The following is a 17,384-nucleotide window of genomic DNA, read 5'->3' as shown; positions in this document are numbered from 1 at the left end:
AGATGCGGTGTTGCAATACTATTACACACACACACACACACACACACACACACACACACACACACTATTTAGTACTCTAAGTCGATGCTTGGTATCATAGACATGACTGTATGAAAGAAAGTATTAGTGAATTAGCGAAGATTGTGACGTCTAAGTAAGAAGAATTGGTCGATGGCCCATTGACAAAATTCTACATACAGGACGCTACAGAGTATGCATTCGCTGTTGACTTTCAGTATGATGTCCAGTAGTAACACGTACATGCGATTTGGCTTCATAAGAGTAAAATACACAAAAATAGCAGAGATTCGAAGCGGAGCAACACTACACAATAGTGCGACAACTCTCCTACTGAAGAAGTCTTGTACTTTTGGTAATTCCAAACATAAAATTACACCTTTTGTTGCTTGTTCCGTGTACAGCACATTCTCGTTTAATATCTCTTCTTGCAACCGCTTTCCCTAAGAGACGGAGTATATTGATGATACAGTCTCAAATGTCGCTGAATTTTGTCTTACCGGTTCGTTATACAAAAAGATATACATGCAGAAGAAACGCTTAGTCTGAATGACTGATATGTAATGAGAATACTTCCATAACTTAATAACATAAAGATAAAATCTAAAATATGCATCTGTCTTCATTCACATTGTAGTTTTGAGCACAAAGTATTGTTTTTACATCCAAATTTTCTTTTATTTTTCAGAAATGCATACATACAAATTATGTTTAAGTTAGGAAATACGTTACATCGGATTTTGTTGTCATGTACATTCATCATGTTTCCTCCTCTGTAACCTTGTTCTATAATTATGCACCTAAGTAGTAAAGACGGAAAAGGTGAGAAATTAACTGTGCTCCGTATACCATATAAACATAATTGCTAGTATTCCCATGTTGCCATCCAATAACCAAACTTTCTCTAAAATAAATATGTCACAAATATAGCAAAATTACTTGTACTGGATAAATTTACTCTAATTGGTAGACATAAGTTTCAAGAGAGAATCGGAATGTGTAAATCAAAAGTCGCCATAATCTCTTAACTTTAGGAATATGCGTTCAAAGAAGGCACAAAGAAGCTTCAAGTGGAATACTGATATCAGTAAAATTCAAGGACTGTGAACTATCCAAAATAAAGACTTACAGATGTATTTACATTCTTTGTTGGATCCCATAGAAGTCCGGAATACGGTTTTCGTCTGGTGTGGCTTCCTTGTGATTTCTGAATTTAATTCGAAGTGCCTTCCAGTTGAGAGGCTTAGGTAAGCAGAGAGGTAACGTTGAGGTTGGGTGCGTCGGCCACGACTCTCTTGAAGTCTGCATATTCGCAGCAGTACGAGTAGCCCATCTTCTGGTTATTGGCCTTCCAGGTTAACCAGTTGATCTTGGTGCACACGTCTTTGCAGATGAAGTAGTCAGAGCCAGGTTTGTCAATGTACGGATTGTTTACACCTAGGAACACTACAGCTGCCCCAGTATCCTCTCTATACAGAATCTTCCAAAAGAGCTTCGGCACTGGAATGTAGTTTGTGCCGTTAGTATAAAGATACAACTCCGTCTCGTCATTTCTCACGTTGGGCAGCGTTGTGATTCCGTGCGTACCCGTGTAGATTTGCAGCTCGACGCTGTTTGTTGCAGCGTAGGAATGTACATTGTCCTCCAAGAGTTTCCAGTTGCCACCATTGAACGTTTGCCACTGCGGCGCAGCATTCATGTAGAAGAATGTGACGTATTCCTGCGCGCCAAGACTGAAATCAGACTTAGCAGTGAGGTGTCCTTTGGAAAGGAAGTAGTCGGTCTTTAGAGAAATGTACTTGGACCCCAACTTAGGGTCCCCCAGCAGCCTGCCGACCGTGTCGATCTGCGTGGCCCTTTTGTATTGATTATCCATGTCAATGTTGGGGAAGAAGGTGCCATTCAACCAGTCGGGCCGGGGGAAACCGGTCTGGCTGCCCCCTATTTCGCGGACCATCGTGAAGTGGTCGTACACCGTGCTGTAGGAGCGAACGTCGAAGCAGGCGTCGATGAGCGTATAGAAGTCGGGGCCGACCTGGAAGCCCAGCTGGATCTCCTGATACTGACTTCTGCTGCCGCACGTTTTGGCCGGATTCCGCTCCGATGGTTTCGGCTGGGACACGCATCCGAGATCACTGAAGTTGTAGGGCGTACTGCCGATGGTGAAGGTGGTGCCGGAGAAGCAGGTGGCTGTCGCCAGCGGCTGTTTCGTCACAACGAGGGCGTTGTCGGGACACGCGACGATGATCTGCTGGTTCTGGCTGAGCAATATTTTCCCCGAGGAGTCCGGCGTGACGAAGCCGTGCACGTCTTTGCTTCCGCCGGGCTTCAGCAGCAGCGGCTGAGGGTATGGCATCTTGGATTTGTTTACGTCCACCGAACAGCCTGTAATTTGAATAGAAATGTCATTATAACTGCACTGATAACTGAGTTTCACAACAGGCTGCAAAAATATAATTGCGTAGGTTTGCGCGGCCAGAGTCAGTCGACATAAAAGTTTTCTAGGTATGGTACCGCGTCATAATGTAAAAAACCACTGCTACTGGAGGAAAACCAACGTCTCGGCCACGATTGCAGCGGCCTTCTTCTGGGTCTTGCTAACCACCTCAGATGAACTTTGGAACCAGGTGAATGCAGCTTCGATATCTGTATAACAGGACGCCATTCGCTCCTCAAACGCGTCCATGCTGTCATGCATGCAACAAGTTATCAGGGCCCATGGTGGATCCTGTGCCTAGCAGGCAACAGGACACATGCTAAATCGAAGAGACTGAAATGTTAATCATTTCTGCAGAACATACTACTGTACATGTCCTCTGAATATGAACGTCCTATTTGTAATTGTTCGCCAACGGCATTGCCACAGTGGCTACACCGGTTCCCGTCAGATCACCGAACTTAAGCGCTGTCGGGTGTGGCCGGCACTTGGATGGGTGACCATCCGATCTTCCGAGCGCTGTTGGCAAGCGGGGTGTACTCAGCCTTGTGAGGCTATTTTTCAACGCATATTATCGTTCAGTGCGTCGGCTTTACGTCACCTTACTGGCAGGTCCTGTATAACCTCGTAATACCACTCTACTGGTCGACATCTTGCTGTATCAGGGCACTTTGACCATTATGACCTATTGAATTACATCCTCTTACCGGTAGCCATACCTATCATTCCTGGGGAGCGCATCTTTCATTGAGCCAGAGAGATGGAAGTCGAAGGTGAGAGATCCGGGCTGGGTCTTCCCGGAAGAAGGCCACTGCAATCGTGGCCGAAACGTTGGTTTTTCTCCAGCAGCAGTAGTTGTTTACATTATGACGCGGTACCATGATGTGTCATGATGATCTCTCCATTGGCAAATGATTCCGGAACACTACCCCATTCGCATCTTTGGAGGGGGCTGCCAAGGCGGAGGTAACCATGAGAAAAACACTGAATAATCAACGAAAGGACAACGCTCTACGAGTCGGGGCTTGGAATGCCAGAAGCTTTAATCTGGTAGGGAAACTAGAAATTCTGAAAAGGGAAATTCAAAGGCTCAATCTAGATATAGTAGGGGCCAGTGTAGTGAAGAGGAAACAAGACCAGGATTTCTGGTCAGATGAGTATAGGGTAATATCAACAGCAGCAGAAAACGGTATAACGGGAGTAGGATTCGTTATGAATAGGAAGGTAGGGCAGAGAGTGTGTTACTGCGAACAGTTCAGTGATAGGGTTGTTCTCATCAGAACCGAAAGCAAACCAACACCGACAGCGATAGTTCAGCCACATATACCGACGTCGCAACCTGAAGATGAAGAGATAGAAAAGGTGTATGAGGATATCAAAAGGGTAATACAGTACGTAAAGGGAGATGAAAATCTAATAGTCATGGGGGACTGGAATGCAGCTGTAGGGGAAGGAGTAGAAGAAAAGCTTACAGGAGAATTTGTCTCTTGGGACAAGGAATGAGAGAGGAAAAAGATTAATCACGGTCTGTAATAAACTTCAGCTAGTAATAGTGAATACTGTGTCCAGGAATCACAAGAGGAGGAGGTAAGAGAGAGGTGATACGGGCCGGGTGATACGGGAAGATTTCAGTCACATTACATCACGGTCAGACAGAAATTTTGAAATCAGATACTGGAGTGTAAGGCGTACCCAGGAGCAGATATACAATCACATCACAAAGTAGTAGTGAAGAAGACTAGGCTGAAGTTTAAGACATTAGTCAGGAAGAACCAATACGCAAAGAAGTGGGATACAGAAGTACTAAGGTATGACGAGACACACTTGAAGTTCTCTGAGATTATAGATACAGTAGTAAGGAATAGCTCAGTAGGCGGTACAGTTGAAGAGGAATGGACATATCTAAAAAAGGCTGTCACAGAAGTTGGAAAGTAAAACATAGGTACAAAGAAGTTAACTGCGAAAAAACCATGGGTATAGGTAACAGAAGAAACATTTCAGTTGATCAATGAAAGAAGGAAATATAAAAATGTTCAGGAAAATTCAGGAATAGAGAAATACAAGTCACTGAGGAATGAAGTAAATAGGAAGTGCAGGGAAGCTAAGACGAAGTGGCCTCATGAAAAATGTGAATAAAGCGAAAAATAAATGATTGTCGGAAGGACTGACTCAACATTGAGGAAAGTCACAACAACCTTCGGTGACATAAAAAGCAAGGGTGGTAACATAAAGAGTGCTACGGGAATTTCACTGTTAAATGCAGAGGAGAGAGCGGATAGCTGGAGAGAACACATTGAAGGCCTCTATGAGCGGGAAGATTTGTCAGATGTGATAGAACAGGAGTCGATTTAGAAGAGAGAAGGGATCCAGTATTAGAATCAGGATTTAGGAGCGCTTTGGAGTACTTAAGATCAAACAAGTCAGAAGGCATAGATGACATTCCATTAGATTTTCTAAAATCATTGGGAAAATTGGCAACAATACGACTATTCACGTTTGTGTTCTAATGACCATCCCTTGGCCAATAGAAAAATTACGAGTGATAAACCAAAAGAAGAAACAGACAGGCAGCCTCGAAACTTTTCCCTGTAAAATAGATTGTAACTATTGTTCCCTACTCTTACCAGGTCCTCTTTCCTTCCTAGTATTAAATGATTTAAATAAATCTGTCCTTCGGTGTTACTTTTTAATATGAAAATTGAAACTGACTTTTTCTTCAAAAATAAAATATCTAGTGCTGTGGATCTTAATTACTGTCTTTCTGGCTGAAAAAGTGTAAATTATTAATTTTGCAGTAATGCGTGGCGTCCCCAGAGTGCAGCGTAAGAAACAGCTTTTCAAGATCTGCGTCGTAATGTAGCTCTGAAAAATTCTTGACGCTGTTATTGAAGAGCAAGTCAGAAGGATACGATTCTGAACAACTATGATAGTCTGTGTCGGTAGGGCAAGTTCCACAAATTTTCGCTTTTCACAAAAAAGAATCTTTTTATTCCAAAAGACCGCGTTATTAAACAGGACTCGCACACTATTACCTAGAATTCAAAATCCTGAGACTTCTTGCTTACACTTTGTATCGTAGTTACTAGGAGAGGACAGATGAGCATAATATTCACTTGAGAAATGAGAAAAACTTTACCTTTTAATATAACAATTATTATTTCATAAAAAATTTCTTCTCAATGCTCAACTATTACAGTATATATTCAGCTTCTTACAAGAGCGTATATTGACAAAAATTAATATCTTCTGATATCTTGCAGGAATGGGGGCTGTCGTTTATTTTTCTAACAATAGAAGTACACCTCTTTTGAAAATACGTCATGCCGTAGTCCAGTCTACTATCAGAAAAAAATTATTAGTTAAATCACGAAAGAAGTTTGTTACAAATCATGGAACTCTAACAAGCCAACGATGATATTTACAATGCTGTGCTCTCGCGGCCGATAGCGATAATTCAGTTTATTTATAACCGACAGTTTTTCCGCCATGTACGTAAGATATAGCACAGTTGGGGAGACAGCGTGGAAGCAAGAGGCCGTGGGGCTCCTCCATCCATCGCCTACATCTGCCTCCCGACACCGCGGTATCTGTTTCGGATTCCGTACCTGGCCATAGGAGGCTCGCTAATGAGTGCTGCGAACTCGACGTCACCGCTACGAGGCGACACGCCGTAACGGCTCAGCGTCTGCTGCCGATGTCACCACACGTCGAACGACCGTGAACGATGGTGAGATGATTCATTCCCCTCCTCCCCCCCCAACTCCCCACTCCCCTTCTTCCCCCTAAATAAGTGAGTCGTTCAAATGGTTCAAATGGCTCTGAGCACTATGGGACTCAACTGCTGAGGTCATTAGTCCCCTAGAACTTAGAACTAGTTAAACCTAACTAACCTAAGGACATCACAAACATCCATGCCCGAGGCAGGATTCGAACCTGCGACCGTAGCGGTCTTGCGGTTCCAGACTGCAGCGCCTTTAACCGCACGGCCACTTCGGCTGGCAAGTGAGTCGTATCCACGCCGAGTTAAATCGGCCTTCAGATTTGTAATTTTATGTAGAAAAAGTACAGTGATAAAAGCTAATGTCATATTGAAAATTGTGTAAATCAACAGTGATGTCATAGAAACAGTTCATTATTTTTGTATTTTGGATAATGCGTGATAACATGTGCAAATAGGCTATTGGATAAAGTCGGAGGCTCCAAGACATATGTCGGATAATGCCGTTGTATACAAAAGAAGACGTTGTAGCGAAATGCAAGACCTGCATAAGATCGTTACTTGGCACAGGGAGCGGCAGTTGACTCTCAAAATACACAAATGTAAAGTATTGCGCGTTATTATATGGTTACAAGACTGCTAAACACGCGTTGGAAGCAGTAACATCCAACATGTCTAGAAATGTGGTTACGAAGCGGTTTAAAATGTAACGACCACATGAAACTAATCGTAGGTGTGGCAGGTTCCAAACTGACTCATTGGGCTACATCTGAGGAACCGTGGTCCCGCCAGGAAGGAGATGATGGAGTCTCATACTCCTTCACAGAGCGTAGGGGGACGATGCGGGAGACCCGCACTGCCGTGCTAGGCAAGGTCCTAGTGGAGGTGGTTTGCCATTGCCTTCCACCGACCGAAATGTGGATGAATGATGATGACGAAGACGACACAACAACGCCCAGTCATCTCGATGCAGGTGAAAATCCCTGACCACGCCAGGAATCGAACCCGGGACCTCGTGCTCGGAAGCGAGAACGCTACCGCGAGACCACAAGCGGCGGACAGGAAGGAGATAACATAACGAAATCCTTTCTCGACTGACACCTCAATATTGCTCTGCAGTTTGGGACTCGCACACGTACAGTACTGATGGTGAAGATAGAGAATACCCACAGAAGAGCAAGGCCTTTCGTGACAAGTTCGTTTAACAATCACCAAAGAGTCGCAGAGGTGTTCAACTCCAGCGGCTGTAGCTACAACAAAGACTTTGCCAAGCACAGTATGGATTCCTCTTAGAATTCCATGAGTGTAGTTTCTTGGAAGAATCAACTTAATGACTGGGTGTTGTGTGATGTCCTTAGGTTAGTTAGGTTTAAGTAGTTCTAAGTTCTAGGGGACTGATGACCATAGATGTTAAGTCCCATAGTGCTCAGAGCCATTTGAACCATTTGAATCAACCTATGTACTACTACTTACTATCTATATCATGCGAAAATGGCTTGAACATATAGTTAGAGGCATCCAGACTCACACGGAAGCTTGGTAGCAATCGTTCTTCCCGCGTACTATTTGCGGCTACAACGGGAGAGCTGGAAGAGTCAATGGTATACAAAGTACAACCGCCGTACACCATAAGGTAGCTTGTGGAGTACAGCCACAAATGTAGATGTAAATGAGGAATAGATGGACAAGAGAAAAAATGGAAGAGTAAGCAAAACTGGTGTTTCAAAAGTAAGTTTACATTGAGCTTCGGTTCACAGTTTGAACTTAAGGCGAATAGACACGGACTATAATGAAAAATGAAGAAGCTCACTGTGAGGGACGAGGTGTGGGTGGTACGTGTTGGGGTCAGCACTGTACCTGCGTGGGGCTGCGGGGAGGCGTGGCCAGCCATGGCGAGAAGAGCCAGCAGCAGCAGAGCGGACATCGTGGAGTTCTTCGGACTGAAGAGGCCACCCGTCGCCACCCGCTTATATTGCGGCGCGTGTCCACTATCAGGTAAATTTCCGCAAGTGCCTTGAAGAAACCACTTCTGGCAGTCGACAGGACATGGAAGCACCCACGGAAGCTGACTTCCTTCGTAATGTCGTAGAAGCTGCTTTCGCAACCTAGAGAAAACGTTTCCTAGTTCCTTGAACCTTTCTGGAACTACTCGCTGAACTTGCCAGTTGCTGCAAGTTTTTGAGACACTCACAGAAGTTGTGCGTGGACAGTACGAAATGTCGGTGTTGAAGTACTTGTTGACCACTGAAAAAACGCAGCAGTTAATTTAAAGAGTCGAGTGTGTTCCTGTGTTGTGTGACACACACAATACGTGGTTTTCAAAAACAGGATTAAGAACAGGGCGCACTGTAAAATATTCTGTGGAGTTTGAAATTAGAGAAGAGGAGACACGTAAAAAAATTCACAATTTGCGCACTCAGTATCTCCAGGCAATTAATTAAGCGTTGACACGAAAAACTATACGAATTGGAGATGATTTGTGTAGAAGTAAATGGGATTTATTTCATACTTACGTTTCACGCCTACTCACCAGAGGAAAGAGACGACGATTGGATGAGTGAAGCAGATTTAATATTCATCAAAAATGTTTATTACTAAAAATGTATATAGGTTTACGCTCACATAAGAAATCATCTGAAATTTAAAGTCATCTGTATCGCCTTTCTTGTTCTCCTTCTAGTGGTACAGAGTAATCTGTAAATTCATTTCGCACTTCCTTGGCTCACGGGTCAGTTATGTATGTTTATGAGTTCCAGCGGTATATTTCTTTCTGCTCTTTTTGTATTTCCGCCAGCCTCCTGGAGTTTTTAAATCTTGAGAATCAAACGTACCATGCGGCGAATGAATGGAATTGGTGCTGTCGTATTTTACTAGAAAGTTTTGAGTGCACAAACTGCTCTGAAAATTTTTTGGCGTAGAAGAATTAGCGTTCATAGTCAAAACATGTGCATGTAAGTCCCATAATTTTCAAATACAACGATTTTGCGTTGTTTGACTGCTTAAAAAAAGGATATAAACACTAAAGTGCCAAAGAAACTGGTATAGACATATGTATTCAAATACAGACATGTGTAAACAGACAGAATACGGCGTTGCGGTCGACAACGCCTATATAAGACAAGTGTCTGGCGCAGTTGTTAGATCTGTTACTGCTGCTACAATGGCAGATTATCAAGATTTAAGCGAGCCTGAATTTGGCGTTATAGTCGGCGCACGAGCGATCGGATACAGCATCTCCGAAGTAGCGATCAAGTGGGAATTTTCCCGTGCGATCATTTCACGAGTGTACCGTGAATATCAGGAATCCGGCAAAACAACAAATCTACGACATTACTGCGGCTGGAAAAAGATCCTGCAAGAACGGGACCAATGACGACTCAAGAGAATCGTTCAACATGACAGAACTGCAACCCTACCACAGATTGCTGCAGATTTCAATGCTGAGCCATGAGAAGTGTCAGCGTACGAACCATTTAACGAAACATCATCGATATGCGCTCTTTTTTTTCCTGGGCCCGTCAACACCGACGTTGGACTGTTGACGACTGGAAACGTGTTGTCTGGCCGGACGAGTCTCGTTTCAAATTGTATCGAGAGATTGCACTTGTACGGGTATGAGGACAACCCCATGAGTCCATGCACCTTGCATGTCAGCAGGGGAGTGAGTAAGCAGGTGGACGCTCTGTAATAGCGTGCGCCGTGTGCGGTTGGAGTGAATGGGACCCCTAATACATCCATTGTGCATTCCGACCGACTTCGGCAAATCCAGCAGGGCAATGCGACACCCCATACGTCCAGAATAGCTACAGAGTGGCTCCAGGAACACTCTTCTGAGTTTAAACACTTCTGCTGGCCACAAAACTTCCCAGACATGAACATTATTGAGCATATGTGGGATGCCTTGCAACGTTCTGTTCAGAAGAGATCTCCACCCCCTCGTACTCTTGCGAATTTATGGACAACCTTGCAGCATTCATGTGTCTATTCCCTCCAGTACTACTTCAGACATTAATCGATTCCATGCCACGTTGTGTTGCGACACTTCTGCGTGCTGTGCTCGCGTGAGCCCTACGAGATATTAGGCAGGTGTACCAGTCTCTTTGGCTCTTTAGTGTATAAAATGAAGCCCTACCCTTAGGAAGCCCTCAACGCATAATTGGCTGTTGAAAATTTTGAGACTTACATGCACACGTTTTAACTGTGAACGCAAATTCTTATAAAACAGGACATTTTCATAGTGGTTTGTGCTCTCGAAAACTTTATAGTAACAGACGAGAGCAGAAATGCCATTTACTCCCCTCTTGACACACTTGATTCTCAATATTTACAAATGCAAGGAGACTGCCACAAACTCTAGTATATACAACGAGGATGGGGGTAAGAGGGGGCGTTCCTTCCCCCTTCAATGCCACTTCTGGAATCTGAGCTAAGAAAATTTTATTCACTTACTGAGTGGACAATCATCAATTGTCAAGGATGTTGAAAAATTTTTTTGTCACTTATAAGAATTAGTTTTGTGGCATGACACGTGTTGTAAGAGTCCTACCAAAAATGAAAATTTTAGAGCACGGTGCCCCTGCAACAATTTCTACCGACACCCACGAATGGAGGTCTTTATGATTGATGTAGACGCTGACTTCTTCCTTGGTAGACTCTATAATTACATGCAGCACCAACACAGTTTGGAAAATAGCATATATTTTCAAAACCATTAACGGTCTGTAACCTATCTGTTCTGGAAAACACACTCAATCACACAGAAGTAATAAAATAAACTCTGAGAGAAAAGGAAATAAAAGATGGAAATACCGACGCTGTTATAACAGGCCAACTGAAACAATGCACAAGCCTACTGATCAGCGTCAGGTTTTTGGGTATTATAGTGTACTGCGGTCGGCAGGAGAGAACTAGCTGTCAATTTGAAGATCCTTTTTTATAACTAAAGAAAAAAAACGCATTCTTGTCATACATCAAGTTTTAAACGCGGAACAAACAAACAAAAAAAAAAGAAAACACAATTCTGTGGTAGAAAAACAGTTAAGGAAACAATGCAACGGAAGAAAATACCGACCAAAGCTACTCTACCAAATACAACGTGCTACTACAAGGCTAAGGCGAATGAATACAAGGCTAGAGCCGGCGTCCGTATTGTCCGGAGCTGTTCCTAGCGCTTTCGCCGGCCGGAGTGGCCGAGCGGTTCTAGGCGCTACAGTCTGGAACCGCGCGACCGCTACGGTCGCAGGTTCGCATCCTGCCTCGGGCACGGATGTGTGTCATGTCCTCAGGTTAGTGAGATTTAAGTAGTTCTAAGTTCTAGGAGACTGATGACCTCAGAAGTTAAGTCCCATAGTGCTCAGAGCCATTTGAACCCATTTCTTCCTAGCGATTGGTAAACACTGCCTGTCTAACTGTCTAGGTGTGCTTATAAAGCCATGTCGGCGGAGTGCTACAAAAGTCATTATGACTTCCGATTGGTGGAACACTGTCACATGTTGACTGGCCAAGTAGTTCCGTGTTTATTTGGAAAGTCTATTAATGTTTCTGTCCTCTGCCGATTTTTCTCTCCGCGCTGCTGAATGGAGGTTAGCAACCCATCTTGCGTGTCGGTTCTGCGAGCCCTCTAACAATGAGGGGCCGCCACGACAGGTATTACTCGGCATCTGAACTATATTGATCATCGCGACCATGAAGTCAAACCCAAATTAAAACGGTTGACACAATATGTGGTAGCGTACGTTTCTACAGAATTTGGGAATACAATTGCTTAGTGGATGTGGGGTGAAACAAATTTCATGTGCATGCCGTTCAAAGAAGTGCATGATTCAGAAAGCAACTGTTTTGTAAATTTTCTTATTAAGCGAATTATGCGAGTGAGTTATGAAATATCAGAATACTAACTTACAAATACTCTCTTTTCAAACATTCAAATATCTGTAGAGGCACACAGCAGTTCACAGGTGTTCAACAGATTGCGATCACCTGGACTCGGAAAACAGACAGAAGCGAGTTTATTGTTGTGTTTGCTTCTTTTTGTTACTTCTAGTTCTGTGAGGAAGTAGGTATCTATTACCTGCTCTGATTATTGTGTGAAGATATCAGGCGTGATTGGGAAGCCAAGTTACAAGATTTCTGTACTTTTTACATGCTTTATTGATGTGGACTAGAGCTTCAACCTTGTTTAAAGGAATGTAAAAAGGAGAAAATAAAGGATTTTCATTTTATTTTTAGAATAAATAAAATTATGACGTAAACACAACATATGAAATCATGCCATTGCGATATGTTCTTATTGAGTGAGATTAAACAGTACTTAGTAGAGTAACGAAATATGTAAGTGTGAGTTTGGTTGCCAGATTATGTTTTTATAAATATTGAGTTGGCTTTGTGTATTTTCTGGTTCGTTTGTCTGCCATTAAAATAAAAAGTAACTTAGCCTATTAATTTATTAAATTTCTTGTTTCACCTTCTGGAGATTTAAAAGAGAAAATACTGCATTTGAACTTACTAAGACCTTTGACACAGTACAACATAGATACAATTGTAATTCCTCTGACTGTGGCAATAAATTAGATTCCGTACTCTATAATGACAATTCTCTTCAAATGAGCAGTGACGTGGAACAATACTGGAGGCTCTCACAAGTAATGTTTTGGTGCCATATTTTATTGAAACAGTTGTAAAAAAATAAATGATCAAAACAGTTCATTTTCGGTACATACTGATGCTTCCAAAAACGGAAGAGAAAATGTTTCCCATTTGTAGTAAATTTCTGTAATGGCAAAGATGGGATAGTAAATTACCAGTTACAGTTTTTTGAAGAACTGGATGAAACATCAGAGTCTGCTACGAATACTACTGTCAAAACATTTGAAATATTTCGTTTGGAGCTTACTAATTTTGTTGCATATACTGCTCTCTCAATGCTTTGGTCAATTATGGTCATACCTGCTCCGTGTTTCAGAAGTTGCAAAAACCTGAACTCCTTAAAGCTAACTGCAGTTGTCATTTCTTGCAGAATACAGTGACATACTGGGTGAAATTATTACCTTTCGACGTTGAAAGTCTTGCGCTAAAAGTTTATAGTGAATTTTCTTTGAATGTCGAAAGGGTGGAGGTGCTTAAAGAATTCTTTGCATTTGTTAATTGAGATATCGTACCGTTCTTCGCCATATAGTAGTTAGGTGGACAACTGCAGTGCCAAATATGGAAAGACATTTGTTTGACTGGAAAGTGATCAAAATGTATTTCCGGGAAGAGGGGATAAATAATGCAATAAACCTATTCAGTCTTTTGTCGCTAATGAAAAAAGTGGAGTGCCAGAGTACTATGTTTATTTTGTACATTATTTATTAAATTTATTTCAGAAACGTATTGAAGTTCTGGTATCCAGACACATACATCCTGTAAAGTAATATAATATTATGCTCAAATTAAAAGAGGTTATTGATTCATGTAGGAATGATAGTTTCTTTGGAGCAAAAGCTAACCAAGAAATGAAAAACCTCAATGAGGTTGACAGAAATAAATTCCAGAATGAAGCTGTTGTAGCCTATTAAAGAGCCAAAGGTTCTCTTACAAACTGGTGTGAATGCGAAAATTGTCATTTTATTATTTTAAGTTACATGGATGTAGGGAAAGTAACTCCTGGATATTTAAAATATGTACGAGCGTCAAAGAAGACATTGATAAACATAGTTCATGCAAAGAAATTCGTTTATATAATAAAATTTTGGAACAAAATACGGCTGCATGTAGCAATGTCTATGTGAAAAAGAGTCTTTAGTCACATGAATCATTTATGGTCTGAAGCTAAAAACAATTTGAGTGCCGATGTGGTAAAAGCAGTAGATTGCCACATGCAACGATTTTCATCAAAGAATTAACGGTGACAAAAATTTGTTTGGGTCTGTATCTAGTAATAATGTGTATAACTTTAATGTTTACAAAGCTTTTTATTGTTTTTGCTCTCAGCCCTAAGATCATCAAGTCCTATCTCCAGGCAATGTTCGATATTTTTGTCACTCAGGTGACTCGTGTCAAATTTCTCACTTTTATAGTTTTAAATAATACCAATATTTTGAATGAGTGTAGTCGTTGGAATAACGTCAGTTGTAAGAATGCACAAAAAACATCTTTAAAAATGAACCTATCAATGTGAAGTAATAATCGTGAATTTATGATATATCTACATCTACATCTACATGAGTACTCTGCAATTCACAATTAAGTGCTTGGCAGAGGGTTCATCGAACCACAACCATACTACCTCTCTACCATTCCACTCCCGAACAGCGCGCGGAAAAACGAACACCTAAACCTTTCTGTTCGAGCTCTGATTTCTCTTATTTTATTTTGATGATCATTCCTACCTATGTAGGTTGGGTTCAATAAAATATTTTCGCATTGGGAAGAGAAAGTTGGTGAATGAAATTTCGTAAATAGATCTCGCCGCGACGAAAAACGTCTTTGCTTTAATGACTTCCATCCCAACTCGCGTATCATATCTGTCACACTCTCTCCCCTATTACGTGATAATACAAAACGAGCTGCCCTTTTTTGCACCCTATCGATGTCCTCCGTCAATCCCACCTGGTAAGGATCCAACACCGCGCAGCAATATTCTAACAGAGGACGAACGAGTGTAGTGTAAGCTGTCTCTTTAGTGGACTTGTTGCATCTTCTAAGTGTCCTGCCAATGAAACGCAACCTTTGGCTCGCCTTCCCCACAATATTATCTATGTGGTCTTTCCTACGGAAGTTGTTCGTAATTTTAACACCCATGTACTTAGTTGAATTGACAGCCTTGAGAATCGTACTATTTATCGATTAATCGAATTCCAACGGATTTCTTTTGGAACTCATGTGGATCACCTCACACTTTTCGTTATTTAGCGTCAACTGCCACCTGCCACACCATACAGCAATCTTTTCTAAATCGCTTTGCAACTGATACTGGTCTTCGGATGACCTTACTAGACTTTAAATTACAGCATCATCTGCGAACAACCTAAGAGAACTGCTCAGATTGTCAGCCAGGTCATTTATACAGATCAGGAACAGCAGAGGTCCCAGGACGCTTCCCTGGGGAACACCGGATATCACTTCAGTTTTACTCGATTGTTTGCCGTCTATTACTACGAACTGCGACCTTCCTGACAGGAAATCACGAATGCAGTCGCACAACTGCGACGATACCCCATAGGCCGGCAGCTTGATTAGAAGTCGCTTGTGAGGAACGGTGTCAAAAGCCTTCCGGAAATCCAGAAACACGGAATCAACCTGAGATCCCCTGTCGATAGCGGCCATTACTTCGTGCGAATAAAGAGCTAGCTGCGTTGCACAAGAACGATGTTTTCTGAAACCATGCTGATTACGTATCTATAGATCGTTCCCTTCGAGGTGATTCATAATGTTTGAATACAGTATATGCTCCAAAACCCTACTGCAAACCGACGTCAATGATATAGGTCTGTAGTTAGATGGATTACTCCTACTACCCTTCTTAAACACTGGTGCGACCTGCGCAATTTTCCAATCTGTAGGTACAGATCTATCGGTGAGCGAGCGGTTGTATATGATTGCTAAGTAGGGAGCTATTGTATCAGCGTAATCTGAAAGAAACCTAATCGGTATACAATCTGGACCTGAAGACTTGCCTGTATCAAGCGATTTGCGTTGCTTCGCAACCCCTAAGGTATCTACTTCTAAGAAACTCATGCTAGGAGCTGTTCGTGTTTCAAATTCTGGAATATTCCATTCGTCTTCCCTGGTGAAGGAATTTCGGAAAACTGCGTTCAATAACTCCGCTTTAGCGGCACAGTCGTCGGTAACAGTACCATCGGCACTGCACAGCGAAGGTATTGACTGCGTCTTGCCGCTTGTGTACTTTACATACGACCAGAATTTCTTCGGATTTTCTACCAAATTTCGAGACAATGTTTCGTTGTGGAACCTATTAAAGGCATCTCGCATTGAAGTCCGTGCCAAATTTCGCGCGTCTGTAAATTTTAGCCAATCTTCGGGATTTCGCGTTCTTCTGAACTTCGCATGCTTTTTCCGTTGCCTCTGCAACAGCGTTCGGACCTGTTTTCTGTACCATGGGGGATCAGTTCCATCTCTTACCAGTTTATGAGATATGAATCTCTCAATTGCTGTTGCTACCATATCTTTGAATTTGAGCCACATCTCGTCTACATTTGCATAGTTAGTTCGGAAGGAATGGAGATTGTCTCTTAGGAAGGCTTCTAGTGACACTTTATCCGCTTTTTTAAATAAAAATGTTTTGCGTTTGTTTCTGGTGGATTTGGAAGAAACGGTATTGAGCCTAGCTACAACGACCTTGTGATCACTAATCCCTGTATCAGTCATGATGCTCTCTATTAGCTCTGGATTGTTTGTGGCTAAGAGATCAAGTGTGCTTTCGCAACCATTTACAATTCGCGTGGGTTCGTGGACTAACTGCTCGAAACAATTTTCGGAGAAAGCATTTAGGACAATCTCGGAAGATGTTTTCTGCCTACCACCGGTTTTGAACAAGTATTTTTGCCAACACATCGAGGGAAGGTTGAAGTATGAGTGGGGTATTTATTTGTTACGAGACTCAAATTTTCTCTGAACTGTTCCGCAACTATATCATCGGAGTCTGGGGGTCGGTAGAAGGAGCCAATTATTATCTTAGTTCGGCTGTTAAGTATAACCTCCACTCATACCAATTCGCACGGAGTATCTACTTCGACTTCACTACAAGATAAACCACTACTAACAGACACAAACACTTCACCACCAATTCTGCCTAATCTATCTTTCCTGAACACCGTCTGATTATATTTTGCCACGCACATAATTTTCAGCAAAACTCCTTATAGATCATTATAATACCACGGTCTCAATGATATTTGACGTAAGAATGTAATCTTCGTGTGTCTTTTGTTTTTCATTTTCTTTAAGGGATACAGAATTGTTAAGTGATTTAGATACCTTTGGATAGACTAGGTACAGTTATCTATAAGTGAAGGGGGGATTTGGGTAATACAGTCCTGCTCTTTGAGTCGTTTGTTCCTGTCACTCGTTTATAGTGATCGGAAATGCAATTTCAGTAGCCAACTGTCTTCTTGTCAACTGGAAAGGACTGCCTGGACGGACAGTGTTAAGTTGATCCGTGGCATTCAACATGAAAAGAGTGTTTCCTTTTAATAAATAAACAGTGTCCAA

General features: G+C 42.1%; 2 protein-coding genes across 5 annotated transcripts in view; both read right to left on the bottom strand.

The window, feature by feature from the left end:
* The window catches only part of LOC126195029 (uncharacterized), a 222,394-nt gene extending 214,245 nt beyond the window's left edge, over positions 1-8,149 (bottom strand). The window contains exons 1-2 of the mRNA XM_049933474.1: positions 8,031-8,149; positions 2,054-2,403 (exon numbers count right to left, since the gene is read on the bottom strand). Of these exons, the coding sequence (XP_049789431.1) occupies positions 2,054-2,403; positions 8,031-8,097 (417 nt within the window). The 5' untranslated portion in view covers positions 8,098-8,149. The remainder of the gene's footprint in view (positions 1-2,053; positions 2,404-8,030) is intronic.
* Positions 1-17,384, bottom strand: part of LOC126195066 (uncharacterized) — a 284,997-nt gene that overhangs the window by 33,830 nt on the left and 233,783 nt on the right. Inside the window, exon 3 of one of the 4 annotated variants that reach the window (XR_007538552.1) lies at positions 672-798. The exons of 2 other annotated variants lie outside the window; for them this stretch is intronic. Coding sequence is in view for 1 of the 2 variants with exons in the window: in XM_049933524.1 (XP_049789481.1) it covers positions 1,262-1,373 (112 nt within the window). In the remaining variant the exon portion in view is untranslated. Of the gene's footprint in view, positions 1-671; positions 1,374-17,384 lie in introns of those variants that run through there. One more of the 4 variants, XM_049933524.1, reaches the window with a different exon arrangement.

This window comes from Schistocerca nitens, chromosome 1, assembly GCF_023898315.1.
Source record: "Schistocerca nitens isolate TAMUIC-IGC-003100 chromosome 1, iqSchNite1.1, whole genome shotgun sequence".
In the NCBI taxonomy this organism is placed as follows: Eukaryota; Metazoa; Arthropoda; class Insecta; order Orthoptera; family Acrididae; genus Schistocerca; species Schistocerca nitens.
Note: the sequence above shows the minus strand (reverse complement) of the source record. Positions and strands in the feature narration are given on the sequence as shown.